At 56.4% G+C, this 18,921-nt stretch overlaps 1 protein-coding gene across 1 annotated transcript; it reads left to right on the forward strand.

The window, feature by feature from the left end:
- Positions 1-5,198: 5,198 nt before the first annotated feature.
- Positions 5,199-16,991, forward strand: LOC148592642 (scavenger receptor cysteine-rich type 1 protein M130-like). Its single transcript, XM_088534135.1, is given in 13 exon segments — positions 5,199-5,265; positions 5,692-6,012; positions 6,185-6,499; positions 6,637-6,945; positions 7,187-7,505; positions 7,921-8,238; positions 8,316-8,626; positions 8,893-9,279; positions 9,559-9,696; positions 10,030-10,125; positions 10,420-10,503; positions 10,608-10,736; positions 16,867-16,991. Coding segments are annotated over 13 exon segments (2,919 nt in total).
- The last annotated feature ends 1,930 nt before the right edge of the window (positions 16,992-18,921 follow it).

The following is an 18,921-nucleotide window of genomic DNA, read 5'->3' on the forward strand; positions in this document are numbered from 1 at the left end:
TCGCAGGCTGCCCCATGCCGAGGGATGAATCCATGCCAATGACACCAGCATCATCTGCTCCCGTAAGAGCGCGGGGTGAGGGGAAGAGTGTGCTGAGGGGAGGGCAGAGAGGCCGGCAGAGGGGACAAGGCTGCCCCAGGGAGGCATGGGGCACACACACGCACTGAGGCCTGACTTGTGGCAGCCCCCAGTGTATGGGGAGGCAGGAGGGTGTGAGGAAGCAGAGGATGCAATTCCTGCATGCCCTATCACTGTAGGGAGATAGGCAGAGGGCTATCACGTACTACTCCCTTTCTCTCTCCCAGCCTACACGGACTTCAGGCTGGTGAATGGCAGCACGGCCTGCACAGGGCCGGTCTAGATGGAGGTGCGGGGCATCTGGCGCTCCCTCTGTGACACCGGCTGGGACGAGCGCGACGCCCAGGTGCTCTGCCGCCAGCTTGGCTGCGGGTTTGTCACCTCCGTGTCCCACGGAGGCTATTTTGGGTCAGGGAGTGGCCCGTTGTGGCGGGAAACGTTTCAATGCAGCAGGATCGAGTCCCACCTGGGAGCATGCCCTGCCACAGCACTGGGGATCCCTGCGTGTTCTCCGGGCAACACTGCTGCAGTCAATTGCTCAGGTGGGTGCAGGGTATACAGCATCAACCACAAGGACCTGCTTTTGGAAGGGGACCTGGTAGAATCATAGAATCATAGAATCATAGAATGCTTAGGGTTGGAAGAGACCTCTAGAGATCATCTAGTCCAACCCCCCTGGATACGCAGGGACACCTAAAGCACGTGGCGCAGGACTGCATCCAAACGGGTTTTGAAGATCTCCAGAGAAGGAGACTCCACAACCTCTCTGGGCAGCCTGTTCCAGTGCTCTGTCACCCTCACTGTTAAGAAATTTTTCCTTAAGTTCCTATGGAATTTTTGATGTTTCAGTTTCCGGCCATTTCCTCTAGTCCTATCAGTGGCCACCACTGAAAAGAGACCATGACCGTCCTCTGCACTCCCTCCCTTGAGGTATTTATATACACTGATTAGATCCCCTCTCAGCCTTCTCTTCTCCAGGCTGAACAGGCCCGGCTCCCTCAGCCTCTCCTCATAGGGCAGATGTTCCAGGCCCCTGATCATCCTTGTAGCCCTGCGCTGGACTCTCTCCAGCAGCTCCACATCCCTCTTGTACTGTGGAGCCCAGAACTGGACACAATACTCCAGATGCGGCCTCACCAGGGCTGAGTAGAGGGGCAGGATCACCTCCCTCGACCTGCTAGAGATGCTCTTCTTAATGCAGCCCAGGATCCCATTGGCCTTTTTGGCCACAAGGGCACACTGCTGCCTCATGGTCAACTTGTCGTCCACCATGACACCCAGGTCTTTCTCCGCAGAGCTGCTCTCCACAAGCTCGGTCCCCAGCCTGTACTGGTGTCTGGGGTTATTCCTCCCCAGGTGCAGGACCTTGCACTTGGCCTTGTAGCAAAAGAGGTAGTGGGTTTGCACCCTTGCACAACTGCCACCAGGAGCTGTGGGGCACAGGGACTGCCTGGAGAAGCAGGTGGTCCTGCAGGACCGATTAGGGCAGAGGGAATGCTCAGAAAAATCACAGGGCTGCAGGAACAGAGGCAGGAGCAGGGCAGTGCGGACATGATGTCCCCATCTATCTCCATCTATCCCCCGGGGATTCCTGGTACCTCTGCTGCAGCCATTGGCCCTGTTGCTGCTGGAGACGCTCCAGGGAGGGATATGCCAGGGGTTCTTTGCTCTCCTCTGATACCCTGGCCATGATGGGAAACTTGCACAGTATCCTGGCCTACGGGCAGGCGCGCATTGTGATAGACCTTGCCCCACATCAGGGCATCTCTCCTGCATGCAGGGCCAAGTAGTGCTGAACCTCTGCGTCTGGTGGGTGGGGAGAGTCGCTGCGATGGGCGCCTGGAGGTGGCCCTGCACGGAGCTTGGGGTCGAGTCCTGGCAGAGCACTGGGACACCAGCAGTGCCAGCGTAGTGTGTCGGCAGCTCCGCTGTGGCGAGGCACAGAAGGCCCATGAGGCCCCAGTGCCGGGGCCGGCGTCCAGGCCTGTGGGGCTGAACGGGCTCCGGTGTGTGGGCACGGAGGCTCACGTGGCCCAGTGCAACACCACACTGCCCAGCACCACAGCAGCCGGCCACAGCGAGGACGTGGCGGCTGTGTGCTCAGGTGAGTGTGCTGGGAAGGGCCATGGGGTCCTGCGAGGCCCAAGCAGCCTCCCCTACCCGTGCTGTCTCTCGCTGCAGAGAGCCGGCGACTGCGGCTGGCGAGCGGGCCCGGGCGCTGTGCGGGGAGAGTGGAAGTCTACGTGCAAGGAGCCTGGAGCCACGTCTGCCAGGACAACTGGGACCTGTGGGACGCTGCCGTGGTCTGTCGCCAGCTGGGCTGTGGCAGGGCCCTGGCAGCCCCCCGCTCAGCCCACTATGGCCAGGGCTCGGCGCCTGTGTGGCAGGGGGCCGGGGACTGCCTGGGCACCGAAGCCACACTCTGGCACTGCCCAGCGCCAGCCCCAGCAGCAGGCAGCTGCAGGCAGGGCAGCGACGCAGCAATCGTCTGCTCAGGTCAGCACCGTTGCCACCAGGCCTGGGGACTGTGCTGCCCTGGTCCCTGGTCTGGGCCTGATAGCCAGGGCATGAAATGGCTTCTCTAGGTCACCGGGTTTGCTCTGCCCAGAAAGAAGACAACCCTGCCTGAACACCACAGAGCCACCAGGAGATGCAACAGATGACCTATCCTCAAAACCCAGGGATGCAGACTACGACGACATTGGGGTCAGCAGCCCCAGCCCGTCGCTGTGAGTGTTGTGGGACTGTAGCATGGGAGTCCTTGAGGATACATGAGCCTGATGTCAAGGGGCGCTGCCTCTGCGAAGCCATGGCCTGGCCATGCAGGGCCTTGTTCACCTGAGTGACCAGCCACTGGGACCTTCTTGGGACTGTGGAGCCTTGGGGAAGGCTCCCTCTTTGGCCACTCTTGCATGGGGTCACTCTATTACAACGGTTTCTCTGGGCATTTCACCTGCATTGCCCTAAGCAGCGACCCCTCTGAGCATTGCCCTAAGCAGGGACGCAACTACGCCCTGCTCCCACGCAGTGCTTGCCAGGTCACCATCACTGCCACTGCACACTGCCCACAGACAGTGCACCGCAGAGTAAGCACAGCTCTGCAGAAAGAGACGAGCGAGGGTGGCACTGCCCAGCGTGGCAGTGTGCAGCTACCAGGCTTCCTCTTCTCACTCCATTTTTTCCTCACTTCAATGGAGGCCTGCAGGCAAACTCTCAAGAAAGATTCTAGTGTCAAGGGTGGAGGTATCTCAAAGGGAGGCTTTGGCCTGCCTTCCTGCTACAATGCGACAACCCTTTCCATGACAGCAAGAAACACACATTGTATCCAGCGTGGGAGGCCTCTTTGACTACCACTGAAAAGATCCTGGGCCTATCCTCCTCACGCCCTCCCTTCTGACATTTATATCTACTCACAGAAAGAACAACGTCAGGCTTCTCTTTTCCACGCTGAACAGATCCATCTCTCTCCACCTTTCCTCGTACAAGACATGCTCCCATCCCTTCAGCATCTTAGAAGCCCTATGCTGGACTCACTCCAATAGCTCAGGGTCTCTCTTCTCGTGGCGAGCCCAGAACTGAGCACATGTCTGCACATGTGGTTTCCCCAGGTCTAAATAAAGAGGGAGGGAGGATCCTCTACCTCAACCTGCTGCCAGCGCTCTGCCTGATGCAGACCAGGATAGCGTTCGCCATCTTGGCCACGTTTCTCACCGTCTATTTGCTGTCCATCATGCCTCCCAGGTGTTTTCTCTGAAGGCTGCTTTCCAGCATGTCAGGCCACAGCCTCTACTGTGGCAACAGGGTATTCTGTCCCAGGAACAACACTCTGCACTTTCGTCTATTCAATTTCATGAGTTTCCCCTCTGCCCATATCTCCTGCCTGTTGAGCTCCTGAGACTCCGCATAGACCTTCTTGGGCTCGGTGGCCCTGCCGGCTGCTCTGCACTCATGCAGATGCTGGGGAGGTTAAACGTGATGATCACAAATGTGAAGCTCTTCCTGTGACAGTACTCACAGAGAGTGGAGTTAACATATTGCACAGTCCAACTCCTATCCAGCTTGACAGGTCCAGGGCAGAACCACCACTCCCCTGAGTCCCTCACCTTTGTCCCTAGAGTGCCTGAGCGGCTCTGGTTTTGCTGCAGCTCTTTGTGGCGGTGTCATTGCAAAGAGGTACAGATAGATCAACGCCTCGTATTATTGTAGTGTGAAATGCAGCTAGATGAGCACATAGAGAAGCAGGAGGTGAGATACAGACTGTTCAGTAACCCAGCAGACACATGTGCTTTGATAAAAAGTGGCACTAATCCTGCCACGGGCACTTCCTTGTAGGGCCATATATGCAACAGAGGAGATCCTTCCTTCCTGTCTCCAAGCTCCGTGGGGCAAGCTTGATCTCCATGGAGGCTTCTGGTCTGTGAGTGTCACACTTGCAGGAAGCCGGGCACCACCTCCATCCACCTGCAGGCCTCCGCAAGGAACCAAGGCCTTCCTGAAAATGTCCCATGGAGTCCTGGCATGGGCCTCACTTGGTGCTACCTTGCAAGTATCTATCCCACTGGCAGCTCTTGTGCCTCCTGTTCTCATGTGGAGGGCTGCTGAGGATAATGGGACCAACATCAGCCCCAGAGCATGAAGGAAGCTGTAGCAGATGCTGCCCCAGGCAGAGGATGGTCCATATCAGGGATGTGTGCCGGGCTCCCTAGAACCACATGCCAGATCCCGCCCGATGCAGGCTCAGGCATACGAAGGTCCCCTCATCCCCCCGTACCCACTGCATGTTCCCAGGTGGGGAGCTGTGCTCTGCTCACCAAACTCCTCTTGGTACAGCCGTGCAGATGCCCACCCAGTGGTGGGAAGGACAAGACGCAAGAAGTGGATCCGAACTGCATATATGGGCATGTGCGTGGATGGAGAAGTTTATTGGAGGTTGAGACTCTGTCAGATGGGAGATAACCCTCCAGATAATGTCTCAAAAGGTGTTTGCTGCACTGATTGGCTCCCCTGGCAGTGGGGCTTGCATCTCTGCCTATATATTGCCCTCCCCTGTCTGGGAGCGGAGATGGTCGAGGAGTCAAGTGGGAACTCAGCACCATCCCATAGGGCAGGAGAAAAACAGCATGATGACCAATAGCCTGCTCCTTGCCAGGGCGCTGAGATTGCTGCTGTGTGTGCATCTCTGCTGCGGTGAGTGCCTGTGGGCTCCTTGGGACTGGAGTTGCTTGTCCTCTTACCTAGAGTGGGAGGCAGTGATGAGTGTCTGACTTACTGTGGGGACTGAGCTTTTCATCGCAGGACCAAGTGCTGAGCACATGTGGCAGGACGTGTCCTGGTCCACGTCCTCATTAACTTTGGTGATGGGCATTTAGTGTGTGGATATGGCCCTGCCTTTATACCTGGGGTCCTGCTGTTCCCCGGGACTTTTCCACCTGCCCAGCATAGGTTGAAGGCAAGGGCCATACCTAGAACAGCAATTTGAAGCCTTGAGCACGGGAGACAGCCATCAGAAACAGTCCCCTAGACCACCTCGTCAAGGCAGGCTGCACCCTTTATCCATGGCACACCATGCTGGAGCACTCTGTCGCCTTTACGCTTCTGCATGGGCACCCACAGGCAGCGGCGAACTGCGGCTGGTTAACGGAGGCAGCCGCTGCGCAGGACGGGTGGAGGTGAAGCACGAGGGCCAGTGGGGCAGTGTGTGCAGTGACGACTTCAACTGGGATGTCCGTGAGGCCTCCGTGGTCTGCAAACAGCTGGGATGTGGCACTGTGACCAGGACCTCCGCATACACCCCTTTTGGGGCTGGAGCTGGACAGATCTGGCTACATGTCTACTACTGCCGTGGCACTGAGACAGCGCTCCACAACTGCCGCCACTATGGCTGGGGTCAGCACATCTGTGGTCATGATACGGATGTTGGGGTGACATGCTCAGGTGAGAAATTGTGTGACATGCAGGCGTACAGCCACATGACTATGGGGGGTTGGGAGCCAATACAACGAGGCCCAGGGCCTCTCCACCATCTCTACCTCCCCAGGCTGAGATGGGGTGCAGGAATGTGGTCAACATACAGCACCCTCTTGCCCTGTCAACACTTCTGATGCAGGTGCTCTGGAGCTGCGCCTTGTGAATGGAAGTGGTCCCTGTGAGGGCAGAGTGGAGGTGAAGCTGCGGGGCCAGTGGGGCACGGTGATCGATGACTTTTGGGACATGGAGGATGCTGAAGTGGTGTGTCAACAGCTGGGCTGTGGCTCTGCCAAAAGTGCTCACATCTCCACACGCTTTGGGAAAGGGTCTGGACCCATCCACATGGCTCTGGTTGACTGTCGTGGGGATGAGTCTGCTCTGTGGGAATGCACTATCCCAGGATGGGGATCATACAAAGGCTACCATTACTGGGATGTTGGAGTGATCTGCCAAGGTAAGAGTCCTGGGGTCACCGTATGCTGCTTCACTGTTGGGTGAATGTGCAAGCACCAAGGCCATAAGCGAAAACCCTCTATCCCCCCACATTAAATCCCTAAGAGTCCCAGGACAGCCCATTCTCTCTCTTGGCAGGATTTGTGCGACTGGTTGGTGGGTACGGCACCTGCTCAGGCCGTGTGGAGGTCAGGAAGGGCCGGGAATGGGCCACCCTCTGTGAGGCCTACATGGACCTCAACGCTGCCAACGTCATCTGCAAGGAGTTGGGCTGTGGTGCACCTCTGGCAGTCACCAGCATGGCACATTTTGGCTCTGGAGCTGGGCCCATCTGGGACGGGGGCTTCGAGTGTGCAGGCAATGAATCCCTCCTGTCTGCCTGCGCCCGCAGGCTGCCCCATGCCCAGGGATGCACCCATGCCAGCGACACTGGAATCATCTGCTCCCGTAAGAGCATGGGGTGAGGGGCAGAGTGTGCTGAGGGGAGGGCAGGGAGGCTGGTAGAGGGGACAAGGATGCCACAGGTAGGCACGGGACACACACACACTGAGGCCTGACTTGTGATAGCCCCCAGTGTATGGGGAGGCAGGAGGGTGTGGGGAAGCAGTGGATGCAATTCCTGCATGTCCTGTCAATGTAGGAGCATAGACACAGGGCTACCATGTCCCGCTCCCTTTGTCTCTCCCAGCCTACACTGACTTCAGGCTGGTGAACGGCAGCACAGCCTGTGCAGGGCGGGTCGAGATGGAGGTGCGGGGCACCTGGCGCTCCCTCTGTGACACCGGCTGGGACAAGCGTGATGCCCAGGTGCTCTGCCACCAGCTTGGCTGCGGGTTTCTCACCTCCGTGCCCCACGGAGGGTATTTTGGGTCAGGGAGTGGCCCACTGTGGCAGGACATGTTTCACTGCAGCGGGATTGAGTCCCACCTGGGAGCATGCCCTGCCACAGCACTGGGGATCCCTGCATGTTCTCCAGGCAACACCGCTGCAGTCAATTGCTCAGGTGGGTGCAGGGTAGACAGCATCAACCACACGGCCTGCTTCTGGGAGGGGAGCAGGCAGCAAATGATGAGGTGGTGTTGCCCTCTCCTTTGACTGCTACCAGGAGCTGTGGGGCAGAGGGTCACCCGGAGAAGCAGGTGGTCCTATAGGGCCGCTGAGGACAGGAGGAGGGCTTTGACAAGTCACAGGGCTGCAGGAACAGAGGCAGGAGCAGGGCTTCCTGGTACTCATGGTGCTGTCATCGGCCCTGTTGCTGCTCTGATACTCTGGCCATGATAAGAAACTCACACCAAATCCTGGCCACAGGCACAAACCAAGGGGTTGGTGGACATGGAGCCACAGGGGACCTAAGGACAGGCGCCCATTGCGGTAAACCCTGCCCCACATCAGGGCATATCTCCTGCATGCAGGGCCAAGTAGTGCTGAACCTCTGCGTCTCGTGGGCGGGGAGAGCCGCTGCGATGGGCGCCTGGAGGTGGCCCTGCACGGAGCCTGGGGCCGAGTCCTGGCAGAGCACTGGGACACCAGCAGTGCCAGCGTGGTGTGTCGGCAGCTCCGCTGTGGCGAGGCACAAAAGGCACATGTGGCCCCGGTGCCAGGGCCGGCGTCCAGCCCTGTGGGGCTGAACGGGCTCCGGTGCTTGGGCACGGAGGCTCGTGTGGCCCAGTGCAACACCACGCTGCCCAGCGCCACAGCAGCTAACCACAGCAAGGACGTGGCGGTTGTGTGCTCGGGTGAGTGTGCCAGGAAGGGCCGCGGGGCCCTGCGCGGCCCAAGCATCCTCCCCTCCCTGTGCTGTCTCTCGCTGCAGAGAGCCGGCGGCTGCGGCTGGCGAGCGGGCCCGGGCGCTGTGCGGGGAGAGTGGAGATCTACATAAACGGAGCCTGGAGCCGCATCTGCCAGGACAACTGGGACCTGTGGGACGCCGCCGTGGTCTGTCGCCAACTGGGCTGTGGCAGGGCCCTGGCAGCCCCCAGCTCAGCCCAGTATGGCCAGGGCTCAGGGCCTGTGTGGCTGGGGGCCGGGGGATGCCTGGGCACCGAAGCCACACTCTGGCACTGCCCAGCGCCGGCCCCAGCAGGGGGCAGCTGCAGGCAGGGCAGCGGCGCAGCAGTCGTCTGCTCAGGTCAGCACCGCTGCCCCCAGGCCTGGGGACTGTGCTGCCCTGGGAGCAGCCTTAGGGGCAGCCCTCCCCACTCTCCTCCCTGACCACCTCCCCACACCATGTGCCAACCACGATGGCCTAGACAGCGCCTTCTCTCCACAGAGCCGAGGGGTCTGCTCCTTGGGGTGCTGCTCTTGTGCCTCACGAGGGGTGCAGGGTGGCTGGGACAATGGGGGTGTCTGCCCCACCTCAGCTGAGCTGGGCTCCCCTGTGCTGCCCCCTTGCAGAGCTCACAGACCTGCGGCTCATGGGCGACAGCAGCTGCACTGGGCGCCTGGAGGTCTTCTACAACGGGACGTGGGGCACCGTGTGCGCCAACAGCACCAGCGCCGACACAGCCGGCGTGGTGTGTCGCCAGTTGGGTTGTGGGGATGGAGGCCATCTGGAATCTGCCCCAGAAAACACATGGGGCTCAGGCCTTGCCTGGCTGTCCTGGGTGAAGTGTGTGCCTGGAACCAACTCCTTGTGGCACTGCCCCTCGGCACCCTGGCACCTGCAGCCCTGCGACTCTGCTGGGGACACCCACATCACCTGCGATGAGAAGCCTGCAGGCAGCGCAGGGCCTCCCACACCAGCCACAGCAACCATCTGTCCAGATGGCACAGCCTGCACAGGTAGGTCCGGCACGCAGGGCAGCACGGAGGCCCCAGGGACAGCGCAACTCCAGCCCACTGGAGGGGGAGCCACTCTGCCAAGAACCCAGCTGCCCGGGGACTGCCTCTTCTCGTGCTCATGCAGCAGTTGTGCCCCAGGCAGAGGGAGGACTGCCTTGGCCTCCATGTCCTCACAGCTTCTCCCCTGTATTGCCACGTGTGTCCGCTGCCTCAGAGATGTAGGATGGGAGATAGGCCCTGCCCTCAATCCATCTGTGCCACATTTTGCTGTCCTCACAGGTGCTCCCAGCAGGCTCTCAGCAGCTGCTGGGGCCATGCCAGTGCCCACCATGCTCTGCATCATTCTCGCCACCCTTCTCTGCCTCGCCCTGGGTGCCCTCGCTGTGCAAGCTTGGCGTGCAATTGCTCTACGCAGAGGTTTGTTGCTCTGGGGTCTGTGGGGCTGAAGCTTCCAGGACAGGGGGCCATAGCAGATCAAATGAGGGCTGTGGACTCCTGATGGTTCCCAGACTCCTCACCCATGGGGTAGCCCATATTTCCGGGCAGGGAACCAGTGAGATGGTGGAGGCCAAGTCACGGTGAGGGCAGGACCTGGTGCAGCCCAGCGTCCAGGCAAGGATATTGATGCGCTCAGAGGATAGGACAAAGCTTTGGGGCTGGGCCACAGAGGTAGCGGGAGGACTGCAGGTGATGCCTACTATCCACTGTGCTGTGCCTGTGGCCTTGTCTTATGGCTGCCTTTCATTCCAGGCCCTGGCACAGATGCAGATGCAACCTATGAGGTCGTCTATGAGGAGCTTGACTACACCATGACACCAGAGTACCAGGAGATGCCGAGTGGCTCAGGTGGGTTTGCCATGGACCTGGGAGGACATGGCTCCCAACAGCCTTTCCCTGCCCCTCCCAGCAACTTTCCCCCCCGGCAACTTTCCCTGCTGAGTTAAGAACTCTGTGGCAAGTCCCCGCAAACCCACTGCAGCACGCAACATCACAGCTTGGCCATGTACTGGTCACAAGGAGCTGCCATGTGGGGGCTTCTCCATATTCTCCGCAGTCCCCGCTCTGTTGTGAGGTGATCATGCCCAGGGTGCAGGCCAGGGCATGGGGCCAGGCAGCCTCCCTTAACATCCCATGCTCCAGGCTCCCCATCCGAAGGTTCAGCCACAAAGCTGCCTTATTACACCAGCAACAGCGTGGAAGCCAGCAGCACCAAGACAGCACCAGGTATGTGGCAACCACAGCTATGTGGCAACCACAGCTCTGCAGCCTGTGGGTGGGAACAACGCAACTCTAGCCCGACCCTGGATTCACTCTACTTTCTCTCACAGACACCCCTGCCATGACCAGGCACGAGCCCCTGGATGGATATGACGATGCTGAAGCTGTGCTGGATCCAGGAGAGGCTGCTGCTCCAGGGCTGAGCGACAGAGTTGTCTGCGAGACAGCAGTGCTAGGAGGTAAGAGGTGCCACAACCTGGACAGCAGCCGATGCGAGTCTTGTGCCAGTCTGCAGGGAGAGGCGGCTCTTCTGTACACAGCCATGGCAGTGGGCAGCAGCTAGGCATAGGAGGGCCCTGGTCCAGGCCTGGCAGCCCGGGCATGAAATGGCCTCTCTAAGTCACCGGGTTTGCTCTTTCCAGAAGGAAGACGACCCTCATTGAGCACCACAGAGCCACAAGGAGATGCAACAGATGCCCTGTCCTCAACACCCAGGAATGCAAGCTATGATGACCTTGAATCACTCACGACATCTGAGTGATCATCCACTGGCTCCGGCCTGGGACTCTGTACCCTTGGCGAACTGCCTCTGTTGTTACTCCCACGCAACCCTCTAGGTGCTGCCTGAGCTTTTATGTCCTTGCACTGTGCATTTCTCTCTTTCCTGGTAAAAAAATAAATAAAAATAATTTAAAAAGAAGCATGTATGGAGTCTTGCCACCAGGGTAAAGGCTTCATTCATTCTACCATATTGTGGGGGTGGCTGGAGTAGACAAGTATCATATCCTGCTAAGTGTGATCTTTCTCACATGAAATCCATCCCTCTTTGGCCAGCCTTGTGCCGGGCCAGTCTAGTACAATGGCTGCTGTGTGTGGACGTATTGAGCAGCAGGGTCTTTGTGATAGTGAGCCATACACCTTTATTTGGGGTTAAATACAATTTATACAGCCTCCGACCTCGGAGCAGTCCCCGCCCTGCCCAGGCAGCACGTGGAGCACAGCAACCCATCCAGCCAATAAGCGAGATGATCACACACGAGGCCATCCAATGAGCTTCCTAGTCATGAGCTGGCTGCGTGGCTGCAGCTTCCACCTCTCCGGCTCAGCCCCTGTCTGCCAAGGAGGCACTCCCTGTCACCAGCCTCAGGCTGACCCCAACATCTCCCCCGCCCTTTTTTTTGTGAGACATAGTAAGGGGATCCAGGGCACTGCCATTAGGGAGGAGGAGACCGCCACTAGTGCTGATCAGACCCATCACGCAGGAATCAACTGTGGGCCTTGATCTGTGGAGACACAAGCATACCCTCGTCCCATGTTATCCGTGGTACTGCTTATCCCCACTGGCCCATCCGTGGGTCCCACACCTCCACCATGGCCTCACTGGGTTGGGTTGGTTCTTTTCCGCGAAACCACCGCAGCACTGGTGGGGCCTTGTCCACTTAACAATTTTAAAAAATTAAGCACATAAAGAGCTTTCTGCACCCTCTCTTGTGGAGAGTATCCCTTGCTCCCTCTTTTTTGTTTGTTTAGCATAGTCTTGAGAGTGCTGTGCGCACGCTCAACAACGGCCTGGCCTGTGGGTGAGTGAGGTATCCCTGTGTGGTGTCGAATCCCCCATTGCTGCAAAAATGTTGTGAGTGCATGTGAAGTGCAGGCAGGTCCATTATCTGTTTTAATTCTCTAACCCGCACTCCTAGGGTAGCAAATGCTCCTATGAAGTGATGGCCAACATCGCGAGCCTTCTCGTCACAATGTGCCAATGCGTAGATGTAGGAGAACATATCTATGGAGACATGCACATATTTTAATCGGCTGAACTCCAGAATGTGAGTGACAGCTGTTTGCCAGAGTTGAAGTGCTTCCAGTCCCCTAGAGTTGACTCCCAGCGTGGGGGGATTCGGCAGTCCAGACAGGTTTGCACTATCTGCCGCACTTGATCCAAAGAGATGGCGAACACATGGCGCAACGCTTTCACACTTCAATGAAAGGAAGAGTAGAACAGTCGTGCTTGTTGATATGTGTCTGAAAGGGAAACGGCTCCTGCTAGGGCGTCCGCATGGCGATTCCCCTCAGCTTTCAGACCTGGTAGTTCAGTGTGGGATTGGGTGTGAACTATAAAATAGTGAGCTGTCCGCTGGTTTATGGATGTAAGAAAATTTCTCTTCTTTTGTTGAATGCATTTCTTCCTCCTTAATTCTTCTAAAAGGCATCTTCATCAGTTCTTGCTATTTCTCTAGCTGTTCCAGGATATGGGATTTAAGTGGCGATCCTGGCTGACAAAACCTCTATTTCAGATCGCTGCGTAACAGAGGTGTCAGTATAATCACTTTGTATTCACCAGTTGTGATTTTGGCTAGAGAGAGCATCTCGTGCTTAGCTTGTGGATGGCAGGTGTACATCACTGTGCTTGATGAGGGTCTGAAGCTACAGGGTGTGCCATTTCCCATTTCTACAGGATAGCACAGGGTCATCTGCTCTTCTATATTTTTGTAGGTGTTTCTTTTACACTCTCTTTTAGGCTTTCCTTTCCTTTTTGATCTGATTCTGACAGTGGGTTTCTTGTTCTGGATCTGAAAATGGGTTCTTTATCATCATTTTCCCAAGACAGTATTCTTGGATGTTTGTTTCTTGACCAGTTTCTTTTTCTTCTTAAAAAGGGGTTCCAACAATTCTCCTGGAGTAGGACCGTTATAGTCCTTCTCTTCTTCCTCCTTGCCACTGGATATGAGCGGAAGATATCCACAGTGGTCATGATGATGTAGTTGTACAGAGCACCACTCACAAGCAGGCTGAGCTCGGTGCCGGGCCAGCTCACCCTGAAGTGGGAGCCGCAGCACGACCTGCCTGCCGCCCAGGAGCCCGCAAAGCAGCACAGCCGGCACCGAGCTGCGCCGCCGCCGCCCCACCATGGCACCCAAGGGGCATGCCCAGCTGCCACCACCAGCCCCCACCGCCAGCCACATCTGCCCTGTCCCGTAGTATCACCCCGACCTTATCCCACATTGGGGGCTCATACACTGTATGAGTACTTAGATGCCATTCTTGCTCATGCGCCCATTTCAAGAGGCGTTTCAAATCAGCCGCCTCTCCTGCATTCCTCTGCTCCTGTGTCATGGAATTCCCCATCGTTCTCGACTGCTTACCTCTGTCTTGCAGGAGGCAATTGTGTGCGCGCAGCTTCCTTTCAGCCTTTGTTCAGTCGAGCTATGTCCTGGTGTGACAAACTTGTCTGTCGCCTATTTCAGTCCCTGTGCATGCACCATTTGTGGGCGTATTGAGGAGCAGCGTCTTTGTGATGGTGAGCCAAAGACGTTTTTTTGCGGTTAAACACAACTTATATAGCTTCCGACCTTGGGGCAGCCCCCACCCTGCCCAAGCAGCACGTGGAGCAGAGCAACCCAACCAGCCAATCAGCGAGATGATCACACACGAGGCCATCCAATGAGCTTCCTGGTCGTGAGCTCGCTGCGTGGCTGCAGCTCCCCTCTCTCCAGCTCAGCCGCTCTGTCTGCCGAACAGGCACTCCCTGTCACCAGCCCCAGGCTGACCCCAAAAGCTGTGGGCATTTTGCCTGCATTGCCCTAAGCCAGGACACCTCTCCTCATGGTGCCCCTCTGCTACGCCCAGCTCCCTCTCTGTGCTTCTCAGATTGTTAGGTCCGGTTTTCAAATCGACGGAGAAAGAGGCAAACACCATCGATATATTGTGCTTTTTAATAATAGGAGAAAGATAATAAGTATTACCAGCTAGCTGGGGTCCGGGCTTTCCCACGCAGAGGTCACACCACGGACCCTGACCGCTTCGGTCGTCCCTCTTTTATACCGTTCTTACCCCAAAAATGTTCCCCCTCCTGTTTTCCTGTTCTGCTTTCATGTCAATGTTATCTATATTTTATTGCTGACTGGGACCTCTGGATAAGCAACCCCTCCATGGAGATCATCCTGACTTGCCATATATCAGGAGTCCTTGTAGATAGGCAACCCGTTCATGCAGAGCGTCCTGACCTGCCATATATCAGGAGTCCTTGCAGATAGGTAACCCCTCCATGCATAGCTACCTGTCTTGCCAATTATCAAGAGTCCTTGCACTTCGAGACTAAGTATTGCCTAGCTTATTAGTACACTCTACAATAACTATTTCATCCCTACAAGATCACCATCACTGGCACTGCACACTGCCCACAGACAGGGCCCTGAAGAGTGAGCACAGCTCTGCAGAAAGAGACCAGCAAGGATGGCACTGCCCAGTGTGGCAGTGTGCAGCTACCAGGCTTCCTCTCCTCGCTCAGTGTTCTCCTTGCACCAAGGGAGGCCTGTAGCCTAAATGTCAAGAGAAGATTCTAGTGTTATGGGTGGAGGTATCTCGAAGGGAGGCTTTTTCCGGCCTTCCTGCGACAAAACGACATCCACAAGAGCAAGAAACATGCATTGCGTTCAGCATAGGAGGCATCACTGAGCACCACTGAAAAGATTATGGACGCATCCTCTTCACGCCCTCCCTTCTGACATTTATATCCACCAATAGAAGCCCAACCTCAGGCTTTTCTTCTCCATGCTGAACAGGCCCAATTCTGTCTGACTTTGAATTCTTAAAGTTGGAAGGGAACTTTAGAGATCATCTAGTCCAACCTCCTTGCACACGCAGTGTCACCTAGAGCACGTGGCACAGGATTGCATCCAAGCAGGTTTTGAAGATCTCCAGAGAAGGAGATTCCACACCCTCTCTTGGCAACCTCTTCCAGGACTCTGTCACCCTCACTGTCAAGAAATTTTTCCTTAAGTTCCTGTGGAATTTCTGGTGCTTCAGTTTGTGGCCATATCCTCTAGTTCTATCGGTGGCCACCACTGAAAAGAGGCCAGCCCCATCTTCCTCACTCCCGCCCTTGGAAGTATTTATATATCTCAGCCTTCCCTCAGATCCCCTCTCAGCCTTCTCTTCTTCAGGCTGAACAGGCCTGGCTCTCTCAGTCTCTCCTCATAGGGCAGATGTTTCAGGCCCCTGATCATCCTTGTAGCCCTGCACTGGACTCTCTCCAGCAGCTCCACATCCCTCTTGTACTGTGGGGCCCAGAACTGGTCACAATACTCCAAGTGTGGCCTCACCAGGGCTGAGTAGAGGGGGAAGGTCACCTCCCTCAACCTGCTGGAGACGCTCTTCCTTAAGGCACCCCAGCATCCCATTGGCCTTCTTGGCCATGAGGGCACACTGTGGCCTCATGATCAACTTGTCATCCACTATGACACCCAACCCTCTCTGCAGAGCTGCTCTCCAGAAGGTCAGTCCCCAGCCTGTACTGGTGTCTGGGGTTATTCCTCCCCAGCTTCAGGGACCTTACACTTGCCCTTGTTGAACCTCATGAGGTTTCTCACTGCCCAGTTGTCCAGTCTGTCCAGGCCCCTTGTATGACACATGCTTCCAGTCCTTTGGCTTCTTAGAAGCCCTATGCTGGACTCACTCCAGTAGCTGCATTTCTCTCTTGCAGTGGGGAGTCCAGAACTGTGCACAGTTCTGTGCATGGAGTGGAGTTAACCTGTGGCATTCCCTCAGTGCTCCCAAGAGTTACAGTGTCCAGGGCAGCCCGACCAGTCTCCTGTGCCCCTCACTTTTGTTCCCAGAGCTCCTGGGTGGCTTTGGATTTGCTCCAACTTCTGTAGCAGTGTCACTGCAGAGAGATACTGATACATAAAAGCCTCACATGATCGTAGTGTGAAATGCAGCTGGATGAGCAGAAAAAGAAGCGGAAGGTGAGATATAGACTGTTCAGCAGCCCAGCAGGTCCATGGGCTTTGAGAAACAGTGGCATTCAGCCTGCCATGGCTGCTTCCTTGTGGGTCCTCATATGCAGCAGGGGAACCACCTCCTTCCTGCCTTGGAGCTCAGTGTAGCACTTTAATTTCCATGGGGGCTTCTGGTCTGTGGGTGTCACACTTGCAGGCAGCTGGGCACCACCTCCATCCACCTGCAGGCCTCCTCAAGGGGCCAAGGCCTTCCTGAAAATGTCCCATGGAGCCCTGGAATGAGCCTGACTTGGTGCTACCCTGGAGGTTTCTATCCCATTGGCAGCCCCGTGCCTCCTGTGATCATGTGGAGGGCTGCTGAGGAGAGTAGGACCAACGTCAGCCCCAGAGTATGAAGGAGGCTGCAGCAGAAGCTGCCCCAGGCAGAGGATGGTCCACATTAGGGACTTGTGCTGGGCTTCCTACCACCACGTGCCCGACCCCACCCCACGCAGACTCAGGCATAGGAAGGTCCCCTCATCGCCCTGCACCCACTTGAGGTTCCCAGGTGGGAAGCCATGCTCTGCTCACCAAACTGCTCTTGGTACAGCCATGCAGATGCCCAGCCATTCATGGGGTTTGCTCTTTCCAGAAGGCAGATGACCCTCCCTGAACCCCACAGAGCCACCAGGAGATGCAACAGATGCCCTGTCCTCAACACCCACGGATGCAGGCTCTGATGACATTGGTGTCAGCAGCCCCAGGGCGTCACTGTGAGTGCTGTGGGGCTGTACCATGGGAGTCTCTGAGGACATGTAAGCATGGTGTGAAGGGGCACTGCCTCTGCGAAGCCATGGCCTGGCCATGCAGGAGGGCCTTGTTCACGTGAGTCACCAGTCACTGGAGCCTGCTTGGGACTCTGACCCCTTGGGGAACTGCCTCCATTGTTACTCCCACACAACCCTCTGGCTGCTTCCTGAGCTTTTATGTCCTTCCACTGTGCATTTCTCTCTTTCCTGTTATTAAAAAAAATAAAAAATAAAAACAAATCATAAGTAGAGTCTTTGCACCGGAGTGAAGACTTCATTCACTGTGCCATATCATGGAGGTGGCGGGGGTAGAAAAGTAGCATATCCTGCTAAACGTGATCCTTCTCGCATGAAATCCATCCCTCTTTGGCCAGCCTTGCATGAGGACAGTCCATTACAATGGCTGCTGTGGGCATTTTGCCTGCATTGCCCTAAGCCAGGACACCTCTCCTCATGGTGCCCCATCTACTACGCTCTGCTCCCATGCAGTGCTTGCCAGATTACCATCACTGGCACTGCACACTGCCCATAGCCAGGGTCCTGAAGAGTGAGCACAGCTCTGCAGAAAAAGACCAGCAAGGGTGGCACTGCCTAATGTGGCAGTGTGCAGCTACCAGGCTTCCTCTACTTGCTGGATGTTTTCCTTGCTCCAAGGGAGGCCTGCTGGCCACCTGCCAAGACAAGATTGTACTGTTATGGGTGGAGGTATCTTGAAGGGAGGCTTTGGCCTGCCTTCCTGCCACAACACAATGGCCCCATCCATGAGAGCAAGAAACACACGTTGTGTCCAGTATGAGAGGCTTCCCTGAGTACCACTGAAAAGATTATGGACCCATCCTCTTCATGCCCTCCCTTCTCACATTTATATCCACTAATAGAAAGGACAACATCAGGCTTCTCTTCTCCACGCTGAATAGGCCCAGCTCTCTCCACCTTTTCTTGTATAACACATGCTCCCATCCCTTCAGCATCTTAGGAGCCCTATGCTGGAATCACTCCAATAGCTCCAGGTCTCTCTTGTAGTGGGAAGCACAGCTCTGCGCATGTGGTCTCAGGAGGGCTTGATCGAAGAGGGAGGCAGGATCCCCTCCCTGAACCTGCTGTCTATGCTCTGTCTAATACAGCTCAGGACACCATTGACCAGCTTGGCCATCAGGACACGTTGCTCTCCATCTACTTGTCCACCATGCCTGCCAGGTGCCTCTTGGTAGGCTGCTTTCTGACATGTCAGACCACAGCCTTTAGTGTGACAGGGGGTTACTCTGCCCCAGGTCCAATTCTGCCCTTCCCTCTATTCAACTTCATGAGGTTCCCCTCTTCCCCTGTATCCTACCTGTTGAACTCCTGAGATGCAGCACAGACCTTCTTGGCCTTGGTGGCCCTGCTGGCTGCTCTGCATCTAGGTAGGTGCTGGAGAGGTTATATATGATGATCACAAAGATGAAGCTCTGCCTATGACAGCACCCACTTGGAGTGGAGTCAACCTGGAGCATGCCCCTAGTCTTCCCAAGAGTAGAAGGGTCCAGGGCAGCACCGCCAGTCTTCTGTGCCCCTCAGTTTTGTCCCTAGAGCTCCTGAGTTGCTCTGGATTTCCTCCAGTCTCTGTAGCAGTGTCACTGAAATGAGACATAAATATACAAAAGCTTCATCTTATCAACGTATGAAATGCAGCTGGATGAGCAGATAGAGAAGCAGGAGGAGAGATACAAACTCTTCAGCAGCCCAGCAGATGCATGTGCTCTAAAAAACAGTGGCACTCAACCTGCCACAGCTGCTTCCTTGTAGGGCCATGTATGCAGCAGGGGAACCACCTCCTTCCTGCCTCAGAGCTCGGTGGGGCAAGCTTGATCTGCGTGGGGGCTTTTGGGCTGTGGATGTCACACTTGCAGGCACTCGAG

The sequence above is a fragment of the Tinamus guttatus genome, unplaced genomic scaffold (genome assembly GCF_059628265.1).
Source record: "Tinamus guttatus ecotype Peru unplaced genomic scaffold, ASM5962826v1 Tinamus_guttatus_pri_ptg000546l, whole genome shotgun sequence".
Classification (NCBI taxonomy): domain Eukaryota; kingdom Metazoa; phylum Chordata; class Aves; order Tinamiformes; family Tinamidae; genus Tinamus; species Tinamus guttatus.